The sequence below is a fragment of the Dicentrarchus labrax genome, unplaced genomic scaffold (assembly GCF_905237075.1).
Source record: "Dicentrarchus labrax unplaced genomic scaffold, dlabrax2021, whole genome shotgun sequence".
Classification (NCBI taxonomy): Eukaryota; Metazoa; Chordata; class Actinopteri; family Moronidae; genus Dicentrarchus; species Dicentrarchus labrax.
The window spans coordinates 12,410,935-12,435,851 of NW_026136707.1; the positions used below are offsets into that span (position 1 = coordinate 12,410,935).

The 24,917-nt window shown below is 43.4% G+C and overlaps 2 protein-coding genes and 2 non-coding genes across 5 annotated transcripts in view; 3 read left to right on the forward strand and 1 right to left on the reverse strand.

Annotated features, from left to right (window-relative positions):
• The first annotated feature begins 184 nt into the window (after positions 1-184).
• On the forward strand, positions 185-10,857 carry tex10 (testis expressed 10). Its single transcript, XM_051406513.1, has 16 exons — positions 185-371; positions 610-812; positions 918-1,105; positions 1,205-1,531; positions 1,624-1,836; positions 2,710-2,962; positions 3,043-3,155; positions 3,420-3,667; positions 3,858-3,993; positions 4,812-4,981; positions 6,054-6,231; positions 7,137-7,359; positions 8,907-8,987; positions 9,146-9,330; positions 10,042-10,252; positions 10,388-10,857. The coding sequence occupies exons 2-16, from the start codon at positions 630-632 to the stop codon at positions 10,508-10,510; spliced, it is 2,832 nt and encodes a 943-aa protein (XP_051262473.1). The 5' UTR covers positions 185-371; positions 610-629; the 3' UTR covers positions 10,511-10,857.
• Positions 9,622-9,694, forward strand: trnat-ugu (transfer RNA threonine (anticodon UGU)). Its single transcript has one exon. It is a non-coding gene; the product is annotated as a tRNA-Thr (tRNA).
• A 5-nt stretch (positions 10,858-10,862) lies between the features above and the next one.
• invs (inversin) overlaps positions 10,863-24,917 on the reverse strand; it is a 20,735-nt gene continuing 6,680 nt past the window's right edge. Inside the window, exons 3-19 of one of the 2 annotated variants that reach the window (XM_051406512.1) lie at positions 24,192-24,291; positions 23,364-23,527; positions 21,754-21,927; positions 20,897-21,064; positions 20,577-20,757; positions 19,618-19,727; positions 19,155-19,326; positions 18,192-18,347; positions 17,972-18,093; positions 17,474-17,581; positions 17,277-17,383; positions 16,965-17,174; positions 15,995-16,203; positions 15,147-15,735; positions 14,399-14,550; positions 11,741-11,827; positions 10,863-11,656 (exon numbers count right to left, since the gene is read on the reverse strand). In XM_051406512.1, coding sequence (XP_051262472.1) covers positions 11,541-11,656; positions 11,741-11,827; positions 14,399-14,550; positions 15,147-15,735; positions 15,995-16,203; positions 16,965-17,174; positions 17,277-17,383; positions 17,474-17,581; positions 17,972-18,093; positions 18,192-18,347; positions 19,155-19,326; positions 19,618-19,727; positions 20,577-20,757; positions 20,897-21,064; positions 21,754-21,927; positions 23,364-23,527; positions 24,192-24,291 — 2,925 coding nt within the window. In that variant the 3' untranslated portion in view covers positions 10,863-11,540. Of the gene's footprint in view, positions 11,657-11,740; positions 11,828-14,398; positions 14,551-15,146; positions 15,736-15,994; positions 16,204-16,964; positions 17,175-17,276; positions 17,384-17,473; positions 17,582-17,971; positions 18,094-18,191; positions 18,348-19,154; positions 19,327-19,617; positions 19,728-20,576; positions 20,758-20,896; positions 21,065-21,753; positions 21,928-23,363; positions 23,531-24,191; positions 24,292-24,917 lie in introns of both variants that reach the window. The other variant, XM_051406511.1, reaches the window with a different exon arrangement.
• On the forward strand, positions 12,030-12,102 carry trnat-ugu (transfer RNA threonine (anticodon UGU)). Its single transcript has one exon. It is a non-coding gene; the product is annotated as a tRNA-Thr (tRNA).

The window sequence follows — 24,917 nt, forward strand, 5'->3', positions numbered from 1 at the left end:
AACTTGCTGGAACAAATTGAACAAGGTATTGAAAATATTTCCCAGGACACTTGGGGGCAAATTAAAAGTGGTTGCATAAAATATTAAAAACAATTAAAATAAAATAAATAAAAACAACATTTACTGCTTCCCAGGGGTTATACTGTAAGCCCCGCAGACGTTGAGCTCTACACATCTAACGAGGCTTGTAAACATGTACACACACACACCGAGGACCCAACGCTTCAGCACGAGATTGAATACAGAATATATTTTCTTTCTACATGTATTGATAATTAGCAGTGGGGGGGCTACTCTCGAGCTCTAGACATAGAGTGGGTGTTTGATGCCGCACAAACCTCTGACGGTAGAAGCCAAGACCTTTTTCTGTGGTAAGTAAAATGAAGAGCTGTCATTCTTGATGCTGAACCAGGCTGCGAGGTAGTTAGCTACAAGCTATCTAACATGGCTCAGGTTATTATAGGTGCAGCTGTCCTGTTCCTGTTGTGACTGAAATCGAGCAATTTGTGCAGTAAAATGTGTTAATGAATGCTTCTGCAGCCCAGTTCAAACATATGTTTCTCACCGAAATCAATGCGCTCATTCAGTGTCATCCTTTCACCTCATCAGTAAGGTTATAGAAAGCAGATATGAAGTCCAAGAAGAAGAAGAGGCAGGATGACTTCCAGAAGGTCAAGTTAAAGGTGGGAAAGACGAAGCCCAAAGCTGATAATGCCACCAACACCAACTTCCGCACAAAGGGAATCCATCTTTCTGAGCAGCTGAAGAGGGACACAAGTGGCCCCACCACACACAGACAGCTTGGTATCAATGTAAGCTCTTCGTCTGTGTTTCACATGTAAGCAAACTAACCAGCATGCTTCCGCTTCAAATTCATTTGTGTCTGCTTTCTCTCCCTTTCCTCCCACGTTCACCAGGACCTCCTGTCTCAGCTCCACCATTACAATGCCAATGTGAAACATACTGCCTTGTTGGGTTTGAGAGAGTTGCTGTCCCATAATCCCTCTCTGTTAGAGCAGCATCTCTCTCGCCTGCTTTCTGAAGTGGCGGCTGTTTTCACAGACAAGGATGGCAACGTTCGTGTGGCAGCTACACGTGTGCTCAGGTTAGTGACACAGCTGTGATACAGAAATACAACAATAAGGTAAAAATAACTCTTGTTTCTTTCTCAAATGTCATGGCCCAAACTGTGCACTGCTTCCAGGTTCATTGCACAGTCTGTGCCTGCAGAACGAGTGGCTCCATTTTTCCCGCTCCTCAGCGCCCACCTGTCTTGTGCCATGACCCACATCGAGGCGGGCATCCATGAGGACGCCATGAAGGTCCTTGATGTGTTGCTGGATCACTACCCTGCTCTGCTAGCAGCGCGGCCTGCAGTCCTCCTCACAAACTTCCTTGAGCTGATCTCTCACAGGCAAAACAGCGGAGGAGCCAAAAAGGCTCAGGATGCTAAGGGACGGACCTGGGCGCTGTCAGTCAACCCTAGCAGGGCTGTGACTAGCCAACAGTGGCGGCTCTCAGTGCTCCTCAGGTATGGAGGCCGTGTGCATACTGATTCTGAAGAGATTAGTTAAATTATAATTCTAGCTGCTAACCCTTTGTTTTGTGTCATTTGTACTTCAGGCTTGGACGCTTTCTGCAGGCAGTAGTTGAGGAAAGACCAGTGGAGGAAGGTGATATGTTTGTCCCGGCTGAAGGAGTGTTTGGCTCCAGTGGAGAAGGCAGGCTTACACCTCTGTATCTCAACTGGGAAGAGCTCACCTACAGCAAAGTCAAAGTTAAGGTGTATGAGCATTCTGGGGCCAAACCAACGCCACGGTCCACCTTTAGACTCCGGTACAGTACGAGGAATATGAATGAGAATTTATATATGCCATTCCAAAGTTTGTAATCTCCTGTTATATTGATGTTATTCTCCTTCAATAATGGCTGTTTTAACATAGATAAAACTGTATAATTGTGACACCAAATGTTTTATTTATATTTAAAATAATTTTGACCCCAAAAGAATAATAATTCATTGATAAAACTTCCATTGAGTCGATGTTCCTACAGTGCTGCATGACAGCAGAGAATAATGTTGTATTCCTAATATTTAAGAATAGCTTTACGAAAGCAACACACTTGTTAATTCCAGTTTGTTAAACGCATTATTGTGCACTTGACACTGAAACAGGAACCTGTTCCTATTTAAATCTGCACAGATTTTGATGCTAAGCTTCCAGTTTATTTTACCAATGACTGGTGATTTCTTACATTCTTATTTAAGGAAACAGTGTGTAGGATTTAGTGGCATCTAGTGGTGAAATTTCAGATTGCAGCTAACTGAACATGGCTGGCGTCTGTCATAACAGGCTGTTAATTGTGTAAGAGAAATTACTGTTGCCCAGAAACTCAGGAAAAACTCAAACAAACTACGAACTACAGCCAGTGTTTGGTGTATGTACAGAACATAACTTTTTTTAAAGCCTTCATATAAAAAAACATCTATTTGTAAAGAGGACTTTCTGCAACCTAAAAGCATGAAATACTATTCAGGTATAGAGAGTAGTCCTCTCAGCCAGCTGAATATACCAAATCAAGCTTTAGTTGCAAGCGATTCCAAACTCTTGAATGGTTGTATGTGACATAACAAATTATTAACTTTGTTTGTTAAACTATTATATCTCATGTTTAACATATTCTTCATTTTCTTCTCTTTCCATATAGACCAGAGGTGGACCCTGGACCTGCAGCGGGAGAGGGTCTGGACTCAGCTGAGGCTGTACAGACCTTTGCAGCCACACTGGTGCCTCTTCTACTAGAAGTGTGGGTGGAAGCCAGCACCAGTGACTGTCCCTGGAACAGCACAGAGGGCGCTCACCTGCTCACCCCAGATGCCATGTCAGTAATGTTCCAGGTGTTGTCTATTCTGCAGCTGCTGAGAAAACTTGCACCACAGCAGGAGCACCAAGCTGCACTGGTGAGAAGAGGAGCGCACAAATGTCACACAGTTTTTGGAGAAAAAAAAGTTTTACTAAAAAATGACTTGTCTTTGTGTAGGATGCATGGTTCCATAAAGAATACCTTGGAGATTTTAAGCAGCACTTCCTGAAAAACTTTCCCTATGGAGCTCGGGACACACCCAGACATAAAAAGAAGGTTGATCTCAAAAGGTAAGGAATATTTGTGGTAATATGTCAAACAAACATACTTCCTTCCCCTTTTTATATAAGTGAAACATTGTTATGCATATTATATGAGAGGAGAAAATAATTTCAAACTTGTGGCATTGCGTTTTTGATCAAATGCCACAAACTTACATCCTTAATCATTTAAATACCAATTATTAATGTTTTCACTGTATAAACTACCAAGGATCTGTGATCTGAAGACCTCAACTAACTGTAACTACTGTAATCCCACCTCCTGTCCTCTAGGAGTAAGCAGACTGCAGCTGTCCCAGGACTGACAGTGGAGCCTCTGGCCCTAAACATCACACTTTGCCAGGTCATGGTGTCCCTCAGCCAGAGGCAGGGACTTGGTCGAGAGATGGACGGAGACTGGCTGACGCCTTTGAGGACGTTTGTCCGAGACACTCTGGGCAGTGGAGTGAAACTGAGCTACAGGCAGCTCCACATGCTGCTGGGTACTGTGTGGAAGATGGTGTTCACACAGAGGAGTAGAAGTAAGCATGTGTCAAAAGCGTAAATTCAATAAGATTAGAAGAGTTCAGTGTTACAGAACACACCCACAAATTGAATGGATATAAGTGTTTATTTCAGTGCTTTATAACAAGATTATGGGTATCCAGATACTAGTTTGTAAACTAAGTTATTTTAAAATGAATATCTATATGTGTGTTTATATTTGTGCAGCAGTGACAGAGGACCTGTTGGCAGCGGTGTATATCTACTATAAGCAGAAGCACCTGATGCTACAGACACGATCGCTGCTGCTGTCTTTCTACAGCAAGCTGTACCTGCAGGAGCAAGGACACACACACATAGCAAGGTAACTTCAAGGTCCAGTGTGTAGGATTTAGTGGCATCTACTGCTGTAGTTGCAGAATGCAACTCCCTCACTTCACCCTCCCTTATTTTCAGGTGATTATACACTGAAGGAAACAGTTATGAATATTATTATATTCCATTTTTGCCAATAGATCCTCCTAAATGTTACATTTATATTTCAAAGAATCTTTTGATAAATCTGATCAAATGAATGTGTGAATATTTAGTTAACAAAACTCACTTCCTCTCGAAACTCACAAACTTTATTAGCAATTATTAAAACTGTGCATTATAGATATAAAATAAAGAATGCTTATGCAACTACACTTCCTTTTCACCATCTACAATTCAGTTGTGCTGGTTGTTTTTGTGAACACTTCCATTTCCGGAACATTGATCATGCTTTTTTCCAGTTTAAAAATTGTAGCAATTGAAAGCATGAATCAATGACAGGGAGCAGTGAAGTGCAGGAAAGGTTTATGATGATCATGTGCTGTACTGTCTTCATGAAATCTTCTTACTCAAGCTAATTCATCCAAGATGCACCGCCTGAAAACTAATAATTCTTATATGTGTAAATTAAGTGGAGCGCTAAGAAAGAAAGCAGTGTTCTAATCTTCCTAATTTATGATTAAGGCCCATAAAGATGTAACAAAAACAGATTTACATTTGCTTAGATGCAACAATTGGTCTATCGAGGTCCGAAACCTTCAGTTGTGCCTTTTTAAATCCAGACACATTGTCCCTAACTGTAACTCTGTCTGCATTTGGTTCACATGCACCTCTGAATGTTATCCCTCCCTCTGTCTCTCTCTGCAGGAGTAAGGTGCTGTGTCGTTGGTTGGCTTCTCTCCCTGTGCAGTTGGCCCAGCTTGGTCACCGTAACCCTGCTCTCTCTACACGACTTATCCTGTCCATCCAGGCTGCCGCTTCTCGAGGTCACAAAGACCTGCTCAACAGTTTGCAGACACACGCCTGCAGGCTCTACGGTACGCAGACACGATAAGAGAGAAAAACAAAGTGATAGGGGCAACTTTTCACAGAAACATCTGTTTTTATAACATCACATATAATTATTACTTTTATATATCATTATTAGATTTATATCACAACCATGTTTTCAAAGGAAACCTACACTAACCTACTGCAGTGATTTCCCAGCCGGTGTTTTCCACCAGCTGGCAAATACCTGAAGTGGTAGTTAAGGTGTGGTAATAGGTGGAAAGTTTGAAACTTTAAACCCAAAGAGAGTCATAGTAGTCTTGAGGACTAGGGGGATATTCTTGGTCTTTATCTGGCTTTTTAAATACAATTCCTACTCAGCTCCAGCTTCCAATTTAGGACCATTTAATTTAAGGGAGATGCAGATATTTCCAGAACTGAATTAATGAAAAATAAATGTGAAACTACATAATAATTTTCATATGCATGAACAGTCCAATATAATACAGAATGCAGCAAAAATGATCAGATTACCAAAAAGAAAAATGTGACTGAGCCAAGAGAAGTACAAGTTACACTTTCGTTTCCCTAGGGGGCGGTGTAACTCCATGTTTCTCACCTCAGACAACTTTGTGGAACTGAACTGCAACCAGAGGCGGAAAGCAATAATAAGACCATATCCACTGCTCTGAGGATGGTCAGATAGTTAGGCTGGTGTGTGACGGAGGGAGCCAGGAGAGAAGGGGGGGGTTGTGTGTGGGGTGGGGGAGTCAGCCAGCATTCGGATAGAAACAGCCGCAGAGCCAGCAATTCACCATCACAAGACTCCTTTTGTCTGAGGGCTTCTGACATCAGCATGTGCGTCAGAGACAGACAGAACATCACGCACACACACACACACACACACACACACACACACACACACACACTATCTGAGCCCTAACTGTAGTGGCTATGCCCGTCTGTCTGTCTCTTTTTTACTAGTCTGAACATATTCTGGCTTTCCTGGTATTTGCTTTAATTTTCTTGATAGAGTTTCATGTTATATCCCCAGAGTGTGCAGTGCATGGCTCTCTCTGCATAATTACATGTGAAGTGTGTGTTTGTGTGTGTGTGAAGATCCACAGGAAGGAGTTGTGGTGCTGCTACCAGCAGAGTCCCAGCAACAAATGGTGCAGCTCCTCTACTTCCTTCCCAAGATGTCTCAGTCTCTTCTGGCCAATCTGAGCTGCTGCTGCACCGCTGGACGGATTTCTGCTGGCCTTGCTGCCTCTCTGATTCGTATCATACACCTTAGGTGAGCTTTAAAACCCCTACACACCTGCGGAGGCCACATGAACTCAATTTTATTGGCATATGGGTGTTATGAGAGATTTTAGAAAGCACAGCAATGCCCTTACATTTGGACCCAAACAGTTAAAACTTATTGGGTAGCACACTCCTTGCACCATCAGATGGCAGTATTGCACTTTCACAGATGAGCTCCTGACATTTCTATCTGGTTTCTCACCTGTCTATTGGCAGGTGCTGATGTGGATGCCCTGTATATTTGATATTTAACTTAGTGGTGATAATAAAAGCTGTTTTTTTTTTTTTTTTTAATATATTCTGTAACACCCACACCTTACCTTTGTGTGTCTGACCTTTTGCTCGTGTCAGTGGGGCAGTGTTATACAAATTTTGAGCGGAGGGAGTGCTGAGTTCATATGGGGTGTGTGTGTGTGTGTGTGTGTGTGTGTGTAATGGGTATGATACAAAGAGCTCTTTGGGAAACAGGAATGCAGAGTCGTCATGGAGTATTGAGAAGACCGTTCTGTCTGCATGTGCCTCCCGGGCTTCACAAAACACTTGTTATTCACTCACATTTCTTACTGTTACATATCTATCCTCCCCTCAAAAGAAGGAAGGAAGAATCTTTTATAACTATGTATCCGTGCACTCTATGCTCTTACAAAACACAGCATTATGAATCATTCGATGAGATGTGATAACGAATATATAAGCAGAAAAATTGGGAAATTTGGAAATGAATGTAGCGATAAGTGTGTCCAAAAAGTGTAAAATGGAAAAGCAAAAGGTTGCACAAATTACAATCTGTAAAAAACGTTTGATCTTCTGAAAGATGTGGCTTTCCAGCTTTAAGTTGAACGCAGATTCTTGCGCCGCCAGTTGTGTAACGTGTTCACTGATTATGCTCTCCAGGTCATCGCTGAGTAGCTGGTCGGTTGGGAGCCAGGAAGCGGCTCTGCAGGACGTGGACTACATCAGCTTCCTGTTCTCCACCCTGACGGGCTTCTCGTCCGACAAGCTCACCTCCCTGCAGGAGGCCGGCGACGAGAACGCTTTGCCTCCCTCCCCTCTCTCACCCCTCAGCCTCTACCCGACCCCGCTGGAGCAATTCACACACCACTGGGATGTTGTTGAGGTGCGTTCACTGCACACGGTCTTTCTTACCGTTACTTCAAACCTCACATACTACATTGCAACTCTTACCAATGTCGCAGCCTAACAGAAACACTTGAATCCAGAAGGGACGGAGACTAGGAGGTTAAGGAAGAGGAAGAAAAGACATTGTTTTGAAAATTGAAAAGTGTTGATATTCTGGACACAGTTATGGTCTTTCAGTCCCCCCCTGGTCCCTCTCCGTCTCTCATATAGAGCTCAGAGGGTGGAAGCTTTATCGTGGCACTCCGGCTGAGAGGGGAACCTTTATCGCGTTGCGCAGGTTGGAGATGCGTGGTTATCGGGCATAGCGGATATGCACAAATGCTAATGAGAGCCCATGGCATGATGGGAGTGTGACATTTCTGCACAGAAATTACAGTTAACGTAACTATGCCCCGGGGCAAGTGTGTGTGAGTGTGTGAGCAAGTGGGGGGCTTATAATCACTAATTCAGCTCCTCAATTAAGCCCTCAGATCCTGCCTCTCTCATCTCCCTGTCTGAGTCAATCACAGGCAAGTGGCGGGAAGGAGGAGGGAGGGGACACGTAGTGGCAAAAGGGGGGGGCAGCATTAAGGGACGGACTGTGTCAACTCTGGTTCGACTAATGAGACAGGATTGTTTTTAATGACGGCGAGAATGCCAACAGGTGCACCTTTCTGACACACACTGGCTCGCACCCACTCCCGCACTTCAGCGCGCACACACACCTCAATTTGATAAAAGCTAATGAGAAATTTGATTTGGATTTGAAGTTAATGAGGAAAAGCTGAGCCTTGTTATTCACTTTTCAAAAGTTTGGCGGCTTCTTAGGCCTGAAATCCATCTTGTCTTCAGTGAAGACGAGATTCCAGCATGAATGAAATTTTGTTGTTTAGTTTTCTTTGTTGAAGGCATGATGAAGAAGTGAAGGCCTCTCTTCATCCAGACAGGAATGTAGAAATACTCTGGTATGCTTTCTTGTGTCCTAATTCTCCATTTATTTTTAGCAGCAGTGTGGTTTGTCTGATAAAGTATTTTCTTAATTTGCTCTTTAATTGTCTGTCAGTAATATCATGACTGCTATTTCATTTCACCGCCCTGTCATTGTTTTTTGAACAATGTTTAAGAAGATCGATCCACACCTGGGAATGACAATCATTTGGAAACAGGATTTGGGTCAATGTATTGCTTACTCCTAGAATTGTGACAGAAACATAAACTTATGCCATGTTTTTAGCGTAAATTGTGCATTATTTGATACACAAAAGAATCTATACTTCACAGCTCTAGTAGTCATAAGAAATCAAGGCATTGTGTAGTTCTCCCTCTGGGACTTTTTTTTTTTTAGAAAAATATCCCTTATATTATCCAATGCAGGCAACGATTTCAACAGAAAATTAGACCAGAAAACCTTTCAGATCTTCCAACTGAAAGCACAATGCAAGGTTTTTTTTTAAAACATCATGGTTACATTTTATTGCTAAAATTAAATTCTATGGAAAAAGCACATTTGTTTGATGTTAAATGATCTTTTCGTTTGATTCATAGGAAGTGTGTCACAGTCTGGAAACTCTGGGTTCAAAATCTCAGTGCTTTGACATCTTGCAAAATGGCATCTGCAAATATCTGGTAAGAAACTGTATTTATTCAACAGGAAAATTACATTAAGGATTTCTCAATCTTAGTTGGTTTTGTTCTTGTTTTATTCCTTGAACCGCCTTTCTTTATGTGTTACTGCTGTCATCTTTATTTGAAAACATACTGAACGGCTTCCGTGTGTGTCTCAGACCAAGTTAGGGCTGGTGCCTGACAGTATGGCGGCGGGGCTGCTCAGAGCTGTATCCAGATTACTGGACTTGTCCGTCCTGCCCATTGAGCCTGTGCTGCGCTTCTTGTCTCAGTGCTGCCTCAGCCTGCTGGCTCTGCTCATCACCCTGCAGCAGGAGTTACCTGCTGAAACCAACCACAAAAGGTGTGTGTAATGACTACAACATAACGTAATGTCCACAGGATCAGTCATTGTCTATGTGAGCAGCCATGCAATGCATTTAATATGCATTTTTTATATCGGTACATTTCAGTAGAAAAATATTTGATTTCATTGAGATTTGCATTTACATCATGTGAACACTTTCAACCAGCTGGTGCTGCATAACAAAGCTCAAGACAGACCTGTAACTGGTTGATCTAGTCTGGCACCACACCCATGATTGTTTTAAAGTGTATCTTTATATTATGATCTCATGGTGATGTCCTTAACAAGGGCTCTATAGCTCAGTGGTTAGAGCACTGGTCTTGTAAACCAGGGGTCGTGAGTTCAATCCTCACTGGGGCCTAATTATTGTTTCTTTTTTAATTCGTAGTGGCCACAGACAACCAGTAAAATTATTAAGAACTAATTAAAAACACTAAGACAGAGAAATTGTCCAATCAGGTGTAGTCAAGAAGTGTTTACGTGGTTGTAATGGGGTTGTAGCCTTTTGTCAGTCAATATAACTACAAGCATCCAATGCTGGGAAGTGGCGCGACCCCTCGCATCCAAAAAAACCCCCTCGACACGTACCATTACTGATCTGTGTTTTGAAATGATCTCCTGTTGATAGGAGATCTTGACCTTAATAGCAGTTTGCAGTTTGCATCATAAAGTGATGAAGATTTACAACAATTTGCGTCACATTTGCAGGGAGGCAATATGGGGTGCTTGTGTGTCAGCACTGAGCACCGTTCCTCGCCTGCTGCGAATGGTTCTGCAGTTGTTGCGTGTTGGAGATCTGAATGAGGAGGAGCTGCCACAGCTCGGGCAGATCCTGTCAATGCTGCTGCAACACGCGCCGCTCCACAACCATCTGCTGGCCAACGCCGGTCTGCTGCAGGATATCATACAACACCTCACGGTAAATACACCTCAGACATCAAATGGGATGGACTTTAAGGCTTCTGGGACGGAGAGATTAAGTCTGTTAACATCTCATGGAGGCTGTTCACCTGATGTCTGTGTCTCTGTGTGTGTGTGTGTGTGTGTGTTTCAGAGGTATTCCCGTGGTGCGACCAGGGAGCAGTGGTTGACAGACTTGCTCTACTGTTACAGTGTCACCATGGCTCACAGCTCTTCCGCTCGGCGTGGAAGTCTTGGCCTCCGAGACATTTACTGACCGACACGCCAATCAGTCTGACCTGGTGTGTTTGTCGGTTCACCCTCTCAAACATCTTACAGTAGCGATGAGTACATGCAAGAAAACTTTCACACAGGAATAAAGTGAAGTGTTTTTTTTTTAAATGTAAGTGACAATGACTTCTCCACATTCTTGTTTTGAGAGCTCCATTTTTTTTCTGTCTTAAGCTGCCTCTTTATTGCTTCATTCTTAGCCTGGTAATTGTCAGACTATTGTTGTTGCTGAACATTGTCCAGTGCTTACTGTGGGCAATTGGTGACTTTTGATTTAAAAAAACTAAACTAAAAATGAAAAAAAAAGGCAAAATAAAGTAAAATCCAAGTGCACTGCCTTTAGTGTCAATTTTTATTTCATTTTATTTTACATATTATAATAGAAACAGACATTGAGGTATCTAAAATTATACAATATGGATTATTTTTGCGCAAATGCATATTTATAGGAATGAAAACTGCATAGTTAAGAAATGCATATTTCTCTTGAAAGGGAAAGCACTTAGAGGGTGTGTGTGTGTGTGTGTGTGTGTGTGTGTGTGTGTGTGTGTGTGTGTGTGTGTGTGTGTGTGTGTGTGTGTGTGTGTGTGTGTGTGTGTGTGTGTGTGTGTGTGTGTGTGTGTGTGTGTGTGTGTGTGTGTGTGTGTGTGTGTGTGTGTCCGTGGCTGCAGGTGGGCTATCTGTATGACCGGCTGTTGATAGACTGCTTCATTCTCCACAACAGGAGGAAAGGTTATCTCAGTGTGTGTGCGAGAGCGATGGAGAGTGAGGGAGATGGCGTGTGTATGTGTTCCTTCCACAATGGATGAAAGGTTATCTTTTACACACACCATTTCTGTAGACTTAACCCCACCCCGTGAGGTCATGGCTCTGATGTCATATGGCTTAATTTTAGAAAGCTTGGCACATTGAGCGAACAATGTGTGTAGTAATTCTATAGAGGTAAGGCGGCCAGCCAGCTGAGAAAACATCAAAGAACATGAGGTGGGTGTGTGTGTGTGTGTGTGTTTCTCTCTTCAATGTTTTCCCCGGCCTCTGGTCCCCTGTCCAGCACTATGTGGTCTCAGGTGGTAAGAGTACTGCTTGGCTTGATTCACGGCATCAGTCAGGTGCACACAGTCTATACCGCTTACTGCAAAATAAGCACAAGAAATTGCCTTTTTTAGAGACTCTTACTTTATTAAAACTGCGTGTTTAAGTACGTACGTGCACTTACACTGGCTCTGGGTGCGTAATGGCATGTCCAGGAGCAGCTGAGACTGAGAGCCCCGAAGTGAACGCCCTCGTCTGGCCATAGAGTTGCCTAAAGGAAGTTAAAGAAAAATGTTTGGATGATATCTTTATTGAGATTTGCATTTACATCATGTGGACAGTTTCAATCAGCTGGTGCCGCATAACAAAGCTCAGGACACTCCTGTAACTGGTTGATCTAGTCTGGCACCACACCCATGATTGTTCAAAGTGTATCTTTTATATTATGATCTCATAGTGATGGCCTTAACAAGGGCTCTATAGCTCAGTGGTTAGAGCACTGGTCTTGTAAACCAGGGGTCGTGAGTTCAATCCTCACTGGGGCCTAATTATTGCTTTTTTTTATTCCTTAATGGCCATAAAAAACAACTAAATTATTAAGGAAATCCAATCACTTATTTAACACACTCCCAGGTATTCCAAAACAGGTCATTTTACATATTTAATGCTGTTTTGCATAAAGTTTGGTTTGTAAAATCTTATTTCATTATGCTGCAGGACAACGAGGAATCAACTTACAAGTCTAAAGTCGATCGCATCAAAGAACTTAAAAAAGGGTTTCTTGGTATCTTGTTTTATGTTATGAAGATAGCCTGGAACAGCTCTGCATTGCCACTCCAACGTTCTTTTTTTGTTTTGGTCATGGTCTATGGGCCAGGTTATGACCGTATGCGTCTAGTCTAGTGTTGGCGGAGCACAGTGGATATAGACAATTAAACTTTTTTTGTTATTTTATATCAACAAATAAAATCAAACTTGCCCACAGCTATTCTTTGACACATAGGTTTGTTATCTGTGATGCACTCTATCTCTGTATGTTACTACAGATAGATGAATACATATTACAGAGATACATTTGAGATTAAATAATTAACAGACAATTAAAAAAATATTTAATGATGATTAACAGAGCAGCGTGACCCAGTCCAGAGTTGTGTGTCAAATTTCTGTCAACTTCTTAAAAAAAAAAAAAGGATTGCAAGAATGAGTCTCGTGAATGTGTGTGTGGCACTGTGTATGTGTGTGTGTGTGTTTAGCAGATTGCTCTACGCAGTCGTCTGACATTCCCCTGACAGCTCTGAACTTTTCACAGTGCCAGGACTGTCAGAGAGCGAGGAGAGAAAGAGGTAGAGAGAGAGAGGGAGCTGAGGTGATAAGGGGGAGGGGAAAACCACGTCAGAAGGTTGGGCTGTGTTGGAGTGAGGGGTTTTGGGTGTGTGTGTGGGGGGGGGGTTGTATCTGTCTGTGAGCGGAGATGGCCTGCGTGCGTGCTTGTATGTTTTGGCGCAGCAAGGTTTCTGCCTGTTCTCCCATCATCACCTGGTGATGTGTGATGAAGGTCAGGCCTGTCTGTGTGGTGAAACCCTACTAGAGGTTCCACACAGCCAACCAGGCTGATACTGTCCTAGTGTGTGGACTGAAGCATCACCCAGACATTTACATGGGTTCCTGTTCACGGAGTTAGTCACTTACAGCGTGTTCTGCACTGGTATGACAACCATCCTGATTTCCAGCTTCTTCCTTTAATCTCACAAAATCTCAATCTGTTTCCAATGAGGGGGCTTTCATGTATTTTAAGAGCTATGTAATTTAAGAGCTTCACTTGAGAGGGTAGGCTCCCACCTTAAAGGGTAAATCAACACTAGAACATGTGGGGCAGGAAACTGCTGCTGTTGCACTGCTCTGTATAGGTTGCAACTTAAGGCAACGCTGCACACCTGCCCACACCCTAACCAATACAGGCTTTGTAACACTGACTGACATACAGTATGCTTGAAAGTTGATTTAAGGATAACACTGATATTCTAAATTTCTGTTATCACTAGCGAGGATGTAATGTATGTCAGCAGGGTGGTGTATGTGGGATTGGTTTAAAATAAACTACAGCGCCCGTGTTCATCGTAATGACGTTGATCATGATAATGTCACCCAGTACAACAGTGTCGCTCACTGAAGTGTTTTTAATAGCGCCTACTTGTTAGAAAGGATCAATTCATTTTTGTCCGTAAGAGTTGTTGTCCATAATGAAAATATAAAATATCACCAGACTTGTCCTTTAAAAAGGAGTGTGTAGGATTTAATGCATCTAGTGGTGATGCTGCAGATTATAACTAACAAAACCGTGCTCACGTCTGTAGCTGACCTGGGAATGAGATAGGGCTGTGAGGTGTGTAGGAGAAACTACGGTGGCTGCAAAACTCATGAAAGGACCTATCTACAGCCAGTGTTTGGTTTGTCTGTTCTGGGAAAATATACATATTACCCACGTTACATCTTGGACTGCAGTCAAATTCAGTCATATATGAGATCAAAATCCTGTCTTTGTAATATTATATTATACATTATATACAATATTATTCATTGTATTTGTATATTATATTATATTATTAGTCCAACGGTAGGGCTGGTTTGGGGACGGGATCTCTACTGGGAAAAGGGTGTGGGTTCCTCCAGATAATATCTTATTTTTTCCTTTCTCTTTCTCTGTGTGTGTAAGTATAATTTTGTTATTGTTAAGCTATTTATGTTTTTGTGTTGTTTGTTTCATTCCAACTACATTTGTTGATATCATGCATATACATATTAATACACCCCCACCCCCATTGCAATGCAGTGATCTCACCATAGATACTTTGCAGCACTGAGCTCTTACTCGTCGACGGTTTAATGGGTTGAGCTCGGACTTCCATCTTCTTCCTGTTATGGCCATGGTTTGAATCACTTGACTCCACCTCTTTGCGGGCCTTCACCTCTCTCCATCCGCGTGCGTGGAACCTGCAGACACACATCCATGCAAGCGCATACACGTGCACGCCATTCCATAAAAAAAAAAATGTCAGACAGTGTTCAAAGGTCTAAAAGCTGGCAAGTCCTCACACTAATACTCACTGAGCATAAACAAAGTAAACAGAGTTTATTCAAGGCAGTAAATAGGCAGCACATACAGAATATAATTGTGACGCTGAATGGAAACAGAGGGCCTCCTGTGGTGGACTGGCAGCCTCTAAGAGAAACACAGAGTGTGTAAGAGGGAGAAAAGCAAAGAGAGGCTGCTGGTAGCTATTAGAGCAGCATGGCTGAACTTTTAGCCTCTTGTTAAACCAGTATGAAAGCTCTAGATTATAGCCCGTCTGTCCCCTGCCTCCTTGTCTCACCCATCTCCCACGCACTCCCCCCCACTGCTCAAGTGTTGATGGCATCCAGACCGAATGTGGGGGGGGGGGTTACAGGAGGATGAGAACGGGTTGGGCATGTATGTGTGAGAGGGCACATGTGGGCACCACATGGCACTTCCAATCTCCAAGAGCCAGATAAGCTTCAGCTACCGAACCCCCCTCCAGGTACAAACACAAGTGCACACGTAAACTCACCTCCGCCAAGCTCGCTGGATGATGCGTGCAGCCTCGTTCATCGTCTGGCGCTGCTCTTTGTAGTGTTCCTTGTGTGTGCATGTTGAGATAGGTGCATGTGCGGCAGACTGAGTCTTTCTCGAAGGGCTTTTGTGGTCTAAAGATGAACTGCTTCTTAATGAGGGAGTGTGAGTTTGGTCTTTGGTGGTGGCCTTTTCTGAAGTCTGCTCTTTGTGGTTTCTGTGCTTTTGTGGAGAGGTGTGGGCATCAGTCTTGCTGGGGGCAGTCTGCACAGTCATGTGAGCGTCCCCCTTTTTTACAGGGATGCGTTCTCTTGTAATAGTGTCCCATTGGTCCGTCGCAGAGACGCTTATGGAAGAAGTGCATGTGTTTGATGAAGGTCGTTCCCTGACTTTAGGCATGGAGGGGGGTCTGGGTTTGAAGCTGGGTGGCTGACTGCAGCTGGCAGGAGAGAGAAGTTCCTTCAGCCTGGTGGTCTGGGAGGCACCAGGCACAGTGTCACTGGTCACATGAGAGTGGCGGCTCAAACCATCAGCAACCTCATGTGGTTCGGTTGCTTTACTTCTTCTGGAGGATCTGCTCTTGTGGGCTGGTTAAAGAAATAAAGGAAGAAAATAAAGAAAACATGAGATTTACAAGAGGTTTCTGCTTTATGTGGTTTTACTTCTAGAATGCAGTTTTGTTTTTCAATAAATATATTTATCTTGGAGTTATTTGTTGTTAAAATGTTATTTCATTTAATGTTATTTTGTTTAATCAATATCACAACTAGTATTAGCCTCTAATACTAACACATTATAATTCCCTATACATCAGTTCAAACTGTAAGAATTTATGCATATCTGTACCTTTCAGCCTCTCCTCTTTGCTCTTAGTGCGTTCAGCTTTGGATTTCTTTGTCTCCACCATTGAGTCATTCATGGATAAGTCCTCTATAATGTTGACTAAAGAGGTTTTTTCCTGCTCTGTTCTCCCCAAAGGGACCCTCCGTTTCTCTGCAGTGGCCACACAGACTTGCTGCACAGCTTCTCTCCTCCGCTGTTCTTCCTCTCGTTTCCTGAACACAAAGAAAAGCAGCCAAATTGAATTGTGTTTTGTCTGAAATTCACCACATGAACAGCCAAGGTCAAGGTGGAAAAACAAATGTATTGAGTTTATTTTAAATGTATGGACATTCTTTAAAATGATGTGCATAGGGGTTAATGCACATAAAAACTGACCAGTTCACAAAGGCAAAACCAAGACAACACCAGATACCCTTTCTGTGCAAAAACAGCTTTTTAGTTGTGGACTAGTAGCAACAACTAGTAACATGTTTTATGCATTTGGTCACAACCAACTAGGATACAAAGGCAAGATGTGGTAGAATATTTTGAGGGTACTAAGAAAAACATCTATTCAATAAAACCACCCGCTTGAAGTTACAAGATAAGTTGAAGCCAATGTGCCCTCTTAAAACAAATTCTCCCCTTGTAAGGCAAATAAAGGTGAGACTGGTGAGCAAATGACAAAAGGAGAGCAAGCCAGAGGAGAGAGACAGGGGGAAGACGTATGTGTGTGCAGGGATGACAGAGAGAAAGATAGATATGGAGAGAGTGTGACTGTTCCTATATGGGTGAGAAGAAGAAGACAGAGACAGATAATGAAGACAGAAACAGGAGTGAGTGATGAACACACTGGACGCAAATGTAAAATCCCAAAGAAAGGGATGTTTATGAGAGTCTTACAAGCATCATGAAGCGATAGAACCAATGACTAAGGCTTCAGCGTGGCGCACACAAATATGTCAGTATGCATGTGTGTGTGCTCATCTCTCACTTGGCTGCATCCTTGCGCAGCTGCTCATGCCTCATGAGGAGCTGCTTCCTCTCCCTGAAGGCCTTGCGGACGGTGTAGCCCTTGTAGACAGCCTGTATGGAGGCAGCAGCGATGTCCTGGATGGCTGCTATGGACAGAGCACCGTGCTCCAGCATGAACTGAGTCACCTCGCTGTGCCCCCCCAGCAGAGCGTAGTCCAGAGGGGTGTACCTGCAAAACACCAGTGTTATTCATAAATCTGTTTTCCCCACTTCTAGAACGCTGTCTCCTCACCCCTTTCTCCTCCTCCTTCTTGACCGGCTCTGTCCTCACCTCTCCTCGGTGTGCTCCATGTGATTAGGGAAGGCATTGTAGCCCAGTAGCAGTTTCACAGCGTCCAGGTAGCCATTGTTACATGACCAGTGGAGAGCAGTCCGCCCCTGTGCGTCCATAACAAAGAGCAATCATTCAAACTGTAGTAAGCTCAGATAACAAGATTTGTCGATTGGGCGTACAAGCAAATTTTTTACCTCCTTGTCCTGTATGTTTGGATCAGCATTGTTCTCCATGAGAACAGCCATGCAGGTGATGTAGCCGCCGTAAGCAGCACACTGCAGAGGAGTCCGTCCTGCCTGGTCCTGCTCAGAAGACGCCACATATTTAACAATTAACAGAGTCGCTCAGGATGACACTGGCTTGCTCATAAAGCAGTGCAGAGGAAGATTTAATTCCCATATTAAATACACACAGGACAAACATACAATCCTTTTTTAGTGGATAGAAAGCCGTCCACTTTGTAGAGAAAGCTAACATGATGCTACAGCTGCATATCACAGCAAATATGAGTGTCTATTTAAAAACACACATATATATATATATATACACATGTAGTTAGAGCTGCACATCCCAGAGAAACATAGGGGTGGACTCTGAAAATGAAACTTCCCTTTATTGTCTATGTAAATATGAATAATGATAATTAAACGATTATTATTATTAAATGATTATTTGATTATGTGCATTCATACCTGTACATTGGGACTAATTCCGTTCTCCATCAGTATCTGGCAGACCTCAGCATTCCCTCCCAGAGCTGCCCAGTGCAGAGCAGTGTGACCGTCCACGTCTACCAGGTCCACACGTGCAGAACCTTTATTCATTACATTTACATTTCAGTTGAGGCGTGTACCTGACACACAGAATGGGTAGTTATTGCAATGTGTGCACACGTGTAACAGTTGCACCCACCTTTGATGAGTGTGAGAATGACGTCTCTGTGTCCCATCTCGCAAGCGCGGAACAGCGGCGCGTGTTTCATCACATCCAGAGAGTCGACCATCGCTCCCCTCTCCAACAGCAGCTTCACTGTGCTCACATGGCCCGACAGGGAGGCCGCATGGAGTGCTGTGTGAACATCCACACATACACACACATAAAAGAAAGAAAGAAAAACCTGAGATAAGATCGCAGCTCTAACTGGGCAATAAACACCCTCACTGATCCTTCCTTGTCTGCCTCTTTTTTGTTCATTCATCCCCTTGACTGCAGCTCCTCTCTGGGCTGTGGCTAAAGTCTGGTCAATGGAGGGTTAAACAGACATTTAATGAGGAGCAATACTCTTAAGCTTCCTCATAGCTACCCCTCCTTCCCCTCTCTCCAGTCCCCAGACAGTACAGACTCGAGTCAAGTGTAGGAAAGTGATCTGGGCACCAGTCAGCTCCACTGCCCTTCACACCGTCTCATTAGCATGACTCAACCGTTGCATTTTATGCATGCATAAACAATGACTGGCTGAGCAAAGGGGCCATTGCCATGGAGATTATACATCCAAAGAGCGCCAGGGGTCAGAGCGTGGCAGTAAGTCATGTATGTCTGCGTGTGTGTATGTCAGAGAACAGTGCTGGCAGTGGTGGGAGTCTATTCAGTGAGCTCACACTAATTTTGCTGACAGTATCACCTTCCTCTCTCACTTAGTCTCACAGTCTCTCTAGCACCTTGGGGGGAATCCCCTGTGACATCATCATCCCTAGCCTAAAACAAGCAGCAGGCCGCACTTTGAAAAAACAAACAAGGATAAAAGTGTGTGTTTGTGTGTGTGTGTTTACAGTATCATTGACCAGGGAATTTGTGTCACCATGCCCATGGATGGAGTTGTGGGTCAAAGCAGTTTAGAGGAGCCTCGGTTTCCCCTCTTGTTGCTCAAGTTCTCACCGGTGCCTCCGTACTTGTCGGCCATGTTGATGTCAATGTGAGGGGTGAGGGCCAGCATGGTGCGGATGACATCATCGCTGCCCTTCCCAGCGGCCCACATGAAGGCCGTCCTCCCCTCCAGATCGGGTTCATCCTTCACAGATGGGTGGGACAGGAACACACCCACTGTCTCCTACACACACACACACACACACACACACACACACACACACACAGACAGACAGACAGACAGACAGACAGACAGACAGAATGATTATACAGAAAGAAGATATTTTAATATTTTTATAAAATTAAATAAGGATCCCACACACTAAACAATCAAGCTTCCATTCTCAGAAAATATACATATACATACAGGATGAGAAGGCTTTATTTAATTATTATCAATATTTTTTTTTGGATAAAGGTGCATGATGCTGACTCAGCAGGTTTTCCACCTTTATGTTAAATGTATATGACTCACAGCATTGTTGCTCTGAGCACCATAGTGCAGCGGTGTTGCTCCTTGGCTGTCTGAGGGAATAGTGCCCGATGTGTTTCTTTCTAACAACAGGTGGACGATTCGGGCATGGCCTGAAAAACACATGTTTACTTTACTGGGATGTGAGGGTGACAGATAAGGACAGGGATATACACAGTAAAGAAGTGGTACAGTTGCTCAGCTATACTGTACTACAAAGGCACCATATATTTTTTACTGTTTACAAAATTGTTAACTGAAAAGCAAAAGACTCCACATAAAGTTAACATAAGTCAACTGTCACTACTTACACAATCACTAACCACTATGTTTGTCTTTGTTTGGTGTTATACAAACAGGTTGTAAGAACCTTAAAGCCAAAGAAACAAGACTAAAAGTCTACAGCCGGGATAGCGGATCTGTGAAACTGCACTTGGGCGCATAGTGTGTGCTTTGAGCATGCTCCCAAAGACATTTTTAATGTCCTAATATTAAGTGGGTATAGTGTTAGTTCAGCATGTTAGCATGCTAACATTTATAAATTAGCACTAGACACAAAGTACAGCTGATGCGAATGTCACATAGGACTACCATTATCAAAGTCAGTATAATGCATACTGTGGGTACCATGAATGTCTGTACAACATTTCATGGCAGTTCATCTGATAGTTGTTGAGATATTTCCGCCTGGACTGGTGGTGAACCAACAGTCAGACCAACACTGCCATCCCTAGAGCCATGCCGCCAGCTTTGCTAAAAATAAATAAATCACATCTTATCATGCGGATAATAACTATTGCATTTTGGATTTGATTCAGCTAACCAGTGTAAAAAAATCAAATTAGAATTTTGTTTGGGGGGAAATATGGTCATAATTTCCACATTCCCTGAAATCCCTCTTTTCAGTGTGTAGTTGTCATTCAGGCAGCAGCAGGTCACAAACAGGATGTGTGTTCACCCACCGAGCAGAGCTGCCCAGTGCAGCGGCGTTCTGAAGAGGTTATCATAAGCTGTCACATTACAGCCCTCGTAAGACGTCAGCACCTCCACCACTGCCTCGTTACCGTCGGCAACCGCAAAGTGCAGGGGAGTCCGCCCTTCGTAGTCCTGCCAGTTCAACAGGGACTCGGTGGGAGCTGCCTCCTTCACATGTGCACACACACACACATACACAAGACAACCGCAGAAAAGAAAAAGACATGCAGCTTGATGGATGAGGATGGGTGACGACGATGATGACAAATTCACTTGAGAGTGTGTGTGCGTGCACAATAATGTGTACCAGTATACAGCGGACAGTTTGTGTAGCACTGGGCTCCTGACTGTGCGCTGCCCAGTGCAGAGGGATCTTGCCCTCACTGTCTGGGATGCCAATGTTGGAATCGTGCTTGATCAGAAGGCGAACGTGTTCTGGCCGGTTATAAAACGCTGACCAATGGAGAGCGGTTTGCTGTACAGAGATAAAAGAGAGAGAGAGAGAGAGAGAGAGAGAGAGAGAGAGAGAGAGAGAGAGAGAGAGAGAGAGAGAGAGAGAGAGAGATGAAAATAAATAGACAAAGATGATGAATGGAGTTAAAAACAGAGGGAGCCGTTGTAACACCAGGTTTGAAGTTTCAATTTACATTTTAAAAATTACTCCACTTTGATATGGGCAGGAAATAAGGGGGCAACATGCTGCACAAAGCTCATATTGAAGATCCAGCAATGAGCTTAGATATTAACCCAGATACTGCCTCCATGACGGCTACTGAGCTATTCAGAGATTTGCTGAAACCACTGTCATCTGACATGATGATGCATATTGGATTATTACAAAAGTAACTACTGATGTCAGATACACATCAGCTCCAACAGACAGAGAAGACTGTGTGTTTGTGGGCTTATCAGCAGAACACAGGACAAAGCCACAGATTGTTTAATCGTTCACTGCTGTGTGAGTGGGCCTCTCAGAATTTATGTGTGTATGACCTCAAATTCCTGCTGCTTCTAAGGAACTATCCTCAGTCAGTCTGTTATCTCTTTGCAGGTTATTGGTCTGACGCCCAGACGGACTGGTTTGTGACTGAGGACAAACTATGGACAGTTGAGAAGACAAACAATCTTCCAAGAACTTATTTGTGTGTAACTGTACTGCAGTACCTTGTTCTTGTCTTGTGTGTCAACCTCTCCAGGTCCAATGTGTTTGAGGAGCAGGGCGAGGGCTTTTGGGGAGGGGTGTCGGGTGGCCAGGTGGAGCGGGGTCATCTCCTCTAAATCTTTTTGCAGCCAGTTAGCACGCCGGGACAGCAGCAGCTTCAGGAAACGTAGATTCCCCTGCGACACACACACAGCCGCAGTAAAAATTAACTCAGAAATCACCAATTCTCCTCAATATTAGTCATGAACCAGCTGCAATGACACACACACTCCCACACACACTGACTCCCCAAGCTTTTAGCTGTGTCTGGTTCAATCCGCAGGTCATCCATCTTCGTTCGCTCCTCCTGCCTCTCGGTTAAGCGTCCGTGATGAGGTGTTAAACAGTAAACAGCGTTTCTGTGGCCTGACAGAGCAGCCGCTCTGTCGTCCCTTCCACATCATCATCATCATCATCATCATCATCATCATCCTAAAGATTGGTCTCAGCCTCTCACTACCGGGCCGCTGGGCAAAGTATTTTGCAACGGCGTTCGGCAGGCATGACCGTGTACACGTGTCTTTTGTATATTTGCCATCCTGTGACCACAAAGCCACAGACTGACAGATCTATCTTGTGTGTGAGCATGCATCTAGACTGTGAGTGTGTGTGTGTGTGTGTGTTCCCGTCTTCCCTATTCTCAGTCCAATTAGATCGGTAATCCCTGGCCTCTTTCCCTGTCTCAGCCATTTATTGATCAGATGTCAAAGAGACAGGGCTTCCCATCACTTGCATCCCCCAACACACACACACACACACACACACACACACACACACACACACACACACACACACACACACACACACACACACACACACACACACACACACACACTCCCCATTTATGAGACAGACCTCAATAACCTATTACCTCCCTCTTTTTTCAATGATATGATGATCCTGTATCAGTACACTCCCATTAAAGATGGGCACCAACAAATAGAGAGATATATTATGATGTTTAGGACCCCTGGAAGACTTTTAATGGGGATCCTTAAATAAACATTAAACTGAGATGTAAAGAGATATAATTAGTACCACAGCCAACCGTTCCCCTGCTAAACCCTCTAGAGAGGACACACCACCCTGTCTAGAGGTGTTCTCATTACCATTGCCTCCTCTGACTGTCCCTCAGTGTATACTGAAAAAAGAACTTTGTGAAGTAAAAGGAACATTATGCTCCTCTGCTTTCATAGGTTTCGCTTACTCCATGCAGAATAATTCTTTATTTAAAAGAGTCTGTGTAAGCGAAACTAATAGCTATAATGTCTGTGTGGCAGGATTATAAATCAGTTGATGCCCCCCACCCTCCCTCCCTCCCACCACAGGCCCTAAGGCCATAACTACAGCCACTAGGGGGCACTGGCTTCCCACTGGAGCTTATGTACTGTCAAACTTTCTCTCTTCTTTGTGAGATCATCATATTCATTCCACCTTTAGAAATCCATCCACTTATCAATTGTTGTGAAATAACTTTGTCAACTTAGTGCCACAAAACGAGCTGACACATGTGTAACAGTCAAAAACTGTGTGCTCCAGTTTTCTATGTCTATGTATTCGTGGATGTCCATACCTTCTGCGCGGCGAGGTGCAGAGCGGTGCGCTGGCTGTGGTCAGTCTTGTTGACCGAGGCTCCTGCCTTCAACAAAATCTCTGCACAGTCCAGGCGGTCAGCCAGCACACAGTACATCAAAGGGGTCCGGCCAAACTGGTCCTCACGGTCCCGCAGCGAGGGATCTGCTATATTATACCAACACATGTAAGAGAAGCACAGTTGAAGGTTTAAGCCAGAGGGTAATAGAGAAGATTTGGGTCAATGCGTTGAATTTTCAGTTCAACATATAAAAAGAAAGTACAATTATGTGGCTTATGATGGAATATGTTATAAACTGTTTTTAAAAGGCAACTCCTTTTACTGCTTCAGTTTAATAGGAATTCCACTTCCACTTTTCTAAATAAGTCAGAGCAGCTGGAAGTCATAAGTAAATACTGTAACACTGGTAACCTAGAAGGCCACGTTGCCTCCTTACGAACAGTAAGAGAAGTTGCATTAATCATTAGATGCCCTTCATATATTTAATGCCAGATCTTTGTTTTCTATGCTTGAGCAAGACTCAATTTTCTGCATATTCAAATTTAAATATCCAGATGATGTCAGCTGTTTTGTAGAAGGGTGGACCATCCTTAGGCAGATGGATATCGGCTCTGCTTGCTGTACAAAACCCAAAACTCCTATAAACTGCTGCATGCTGACCTCTCAACAGATGTGGCAAATGCAAACAAAAAGTGCCTTAAACGAATCAATAAAGCAGCACATTACTACATATTAATGTGAACTGAACACCTGGTGGTGGTTTCAAATTCAGCAAAGATGTAGTGAATAAACCTGAGTGCTACTTGCCTGTGATGAGTTTGAGGAGGGCGCTCCTATCTCCATTGACAGCTGCAGCATGAACCTGCGAGCCCAGAGACGCAGGTCCTGGGCTAGACGTTGCTGAGGCCTACAACACAAACAGACAGAAGGTCATAATTCAACCTGCAGCAACATACACTCAGCTTACTTATCAAGTGTTAAATACTGTGACATTAAGCCGAGTCTAGACAGTTTCCTTACCATTCATTTAGCTGCCAGCACACCCAACAACTGGACATAGTTACATTTAAGGAGTTCATGCATAATACCATATTATCCGCTATAATAAGCCATGTTTAAATAGCTCCTACTAAAAAGGTGAAACTGGGAATCTCAAAATCACTTCCAGTCACCACATAAAACATAAAAGAAATATTAGTGAACTACCATATCCACAGACACCATTTAAATTTTTTAATAGTTACAATTTAGTTTACATTTATACCTCAAGATCAAGCTGTTAGTTTAAGCTCTTCTGTAGCCTAAATTAATTGATAGAGCCATAGAGGAGCAAACATGGAAGCATTATCCTTAAACATCGATCATATTTCAGGCAGATAACAAACACCTGAAGCTCTGTTGGCAGTCAACCACACAATAAAACAGATACTTTCCGATGTTTGTTTACAGTAGGGAGTGTGTGCACGCCTGTATGTGTGTATGTGTGTGTCTGCTCCTGCTGAGGGGGCTAAATCTCTTCCTGGCCCCACTTAA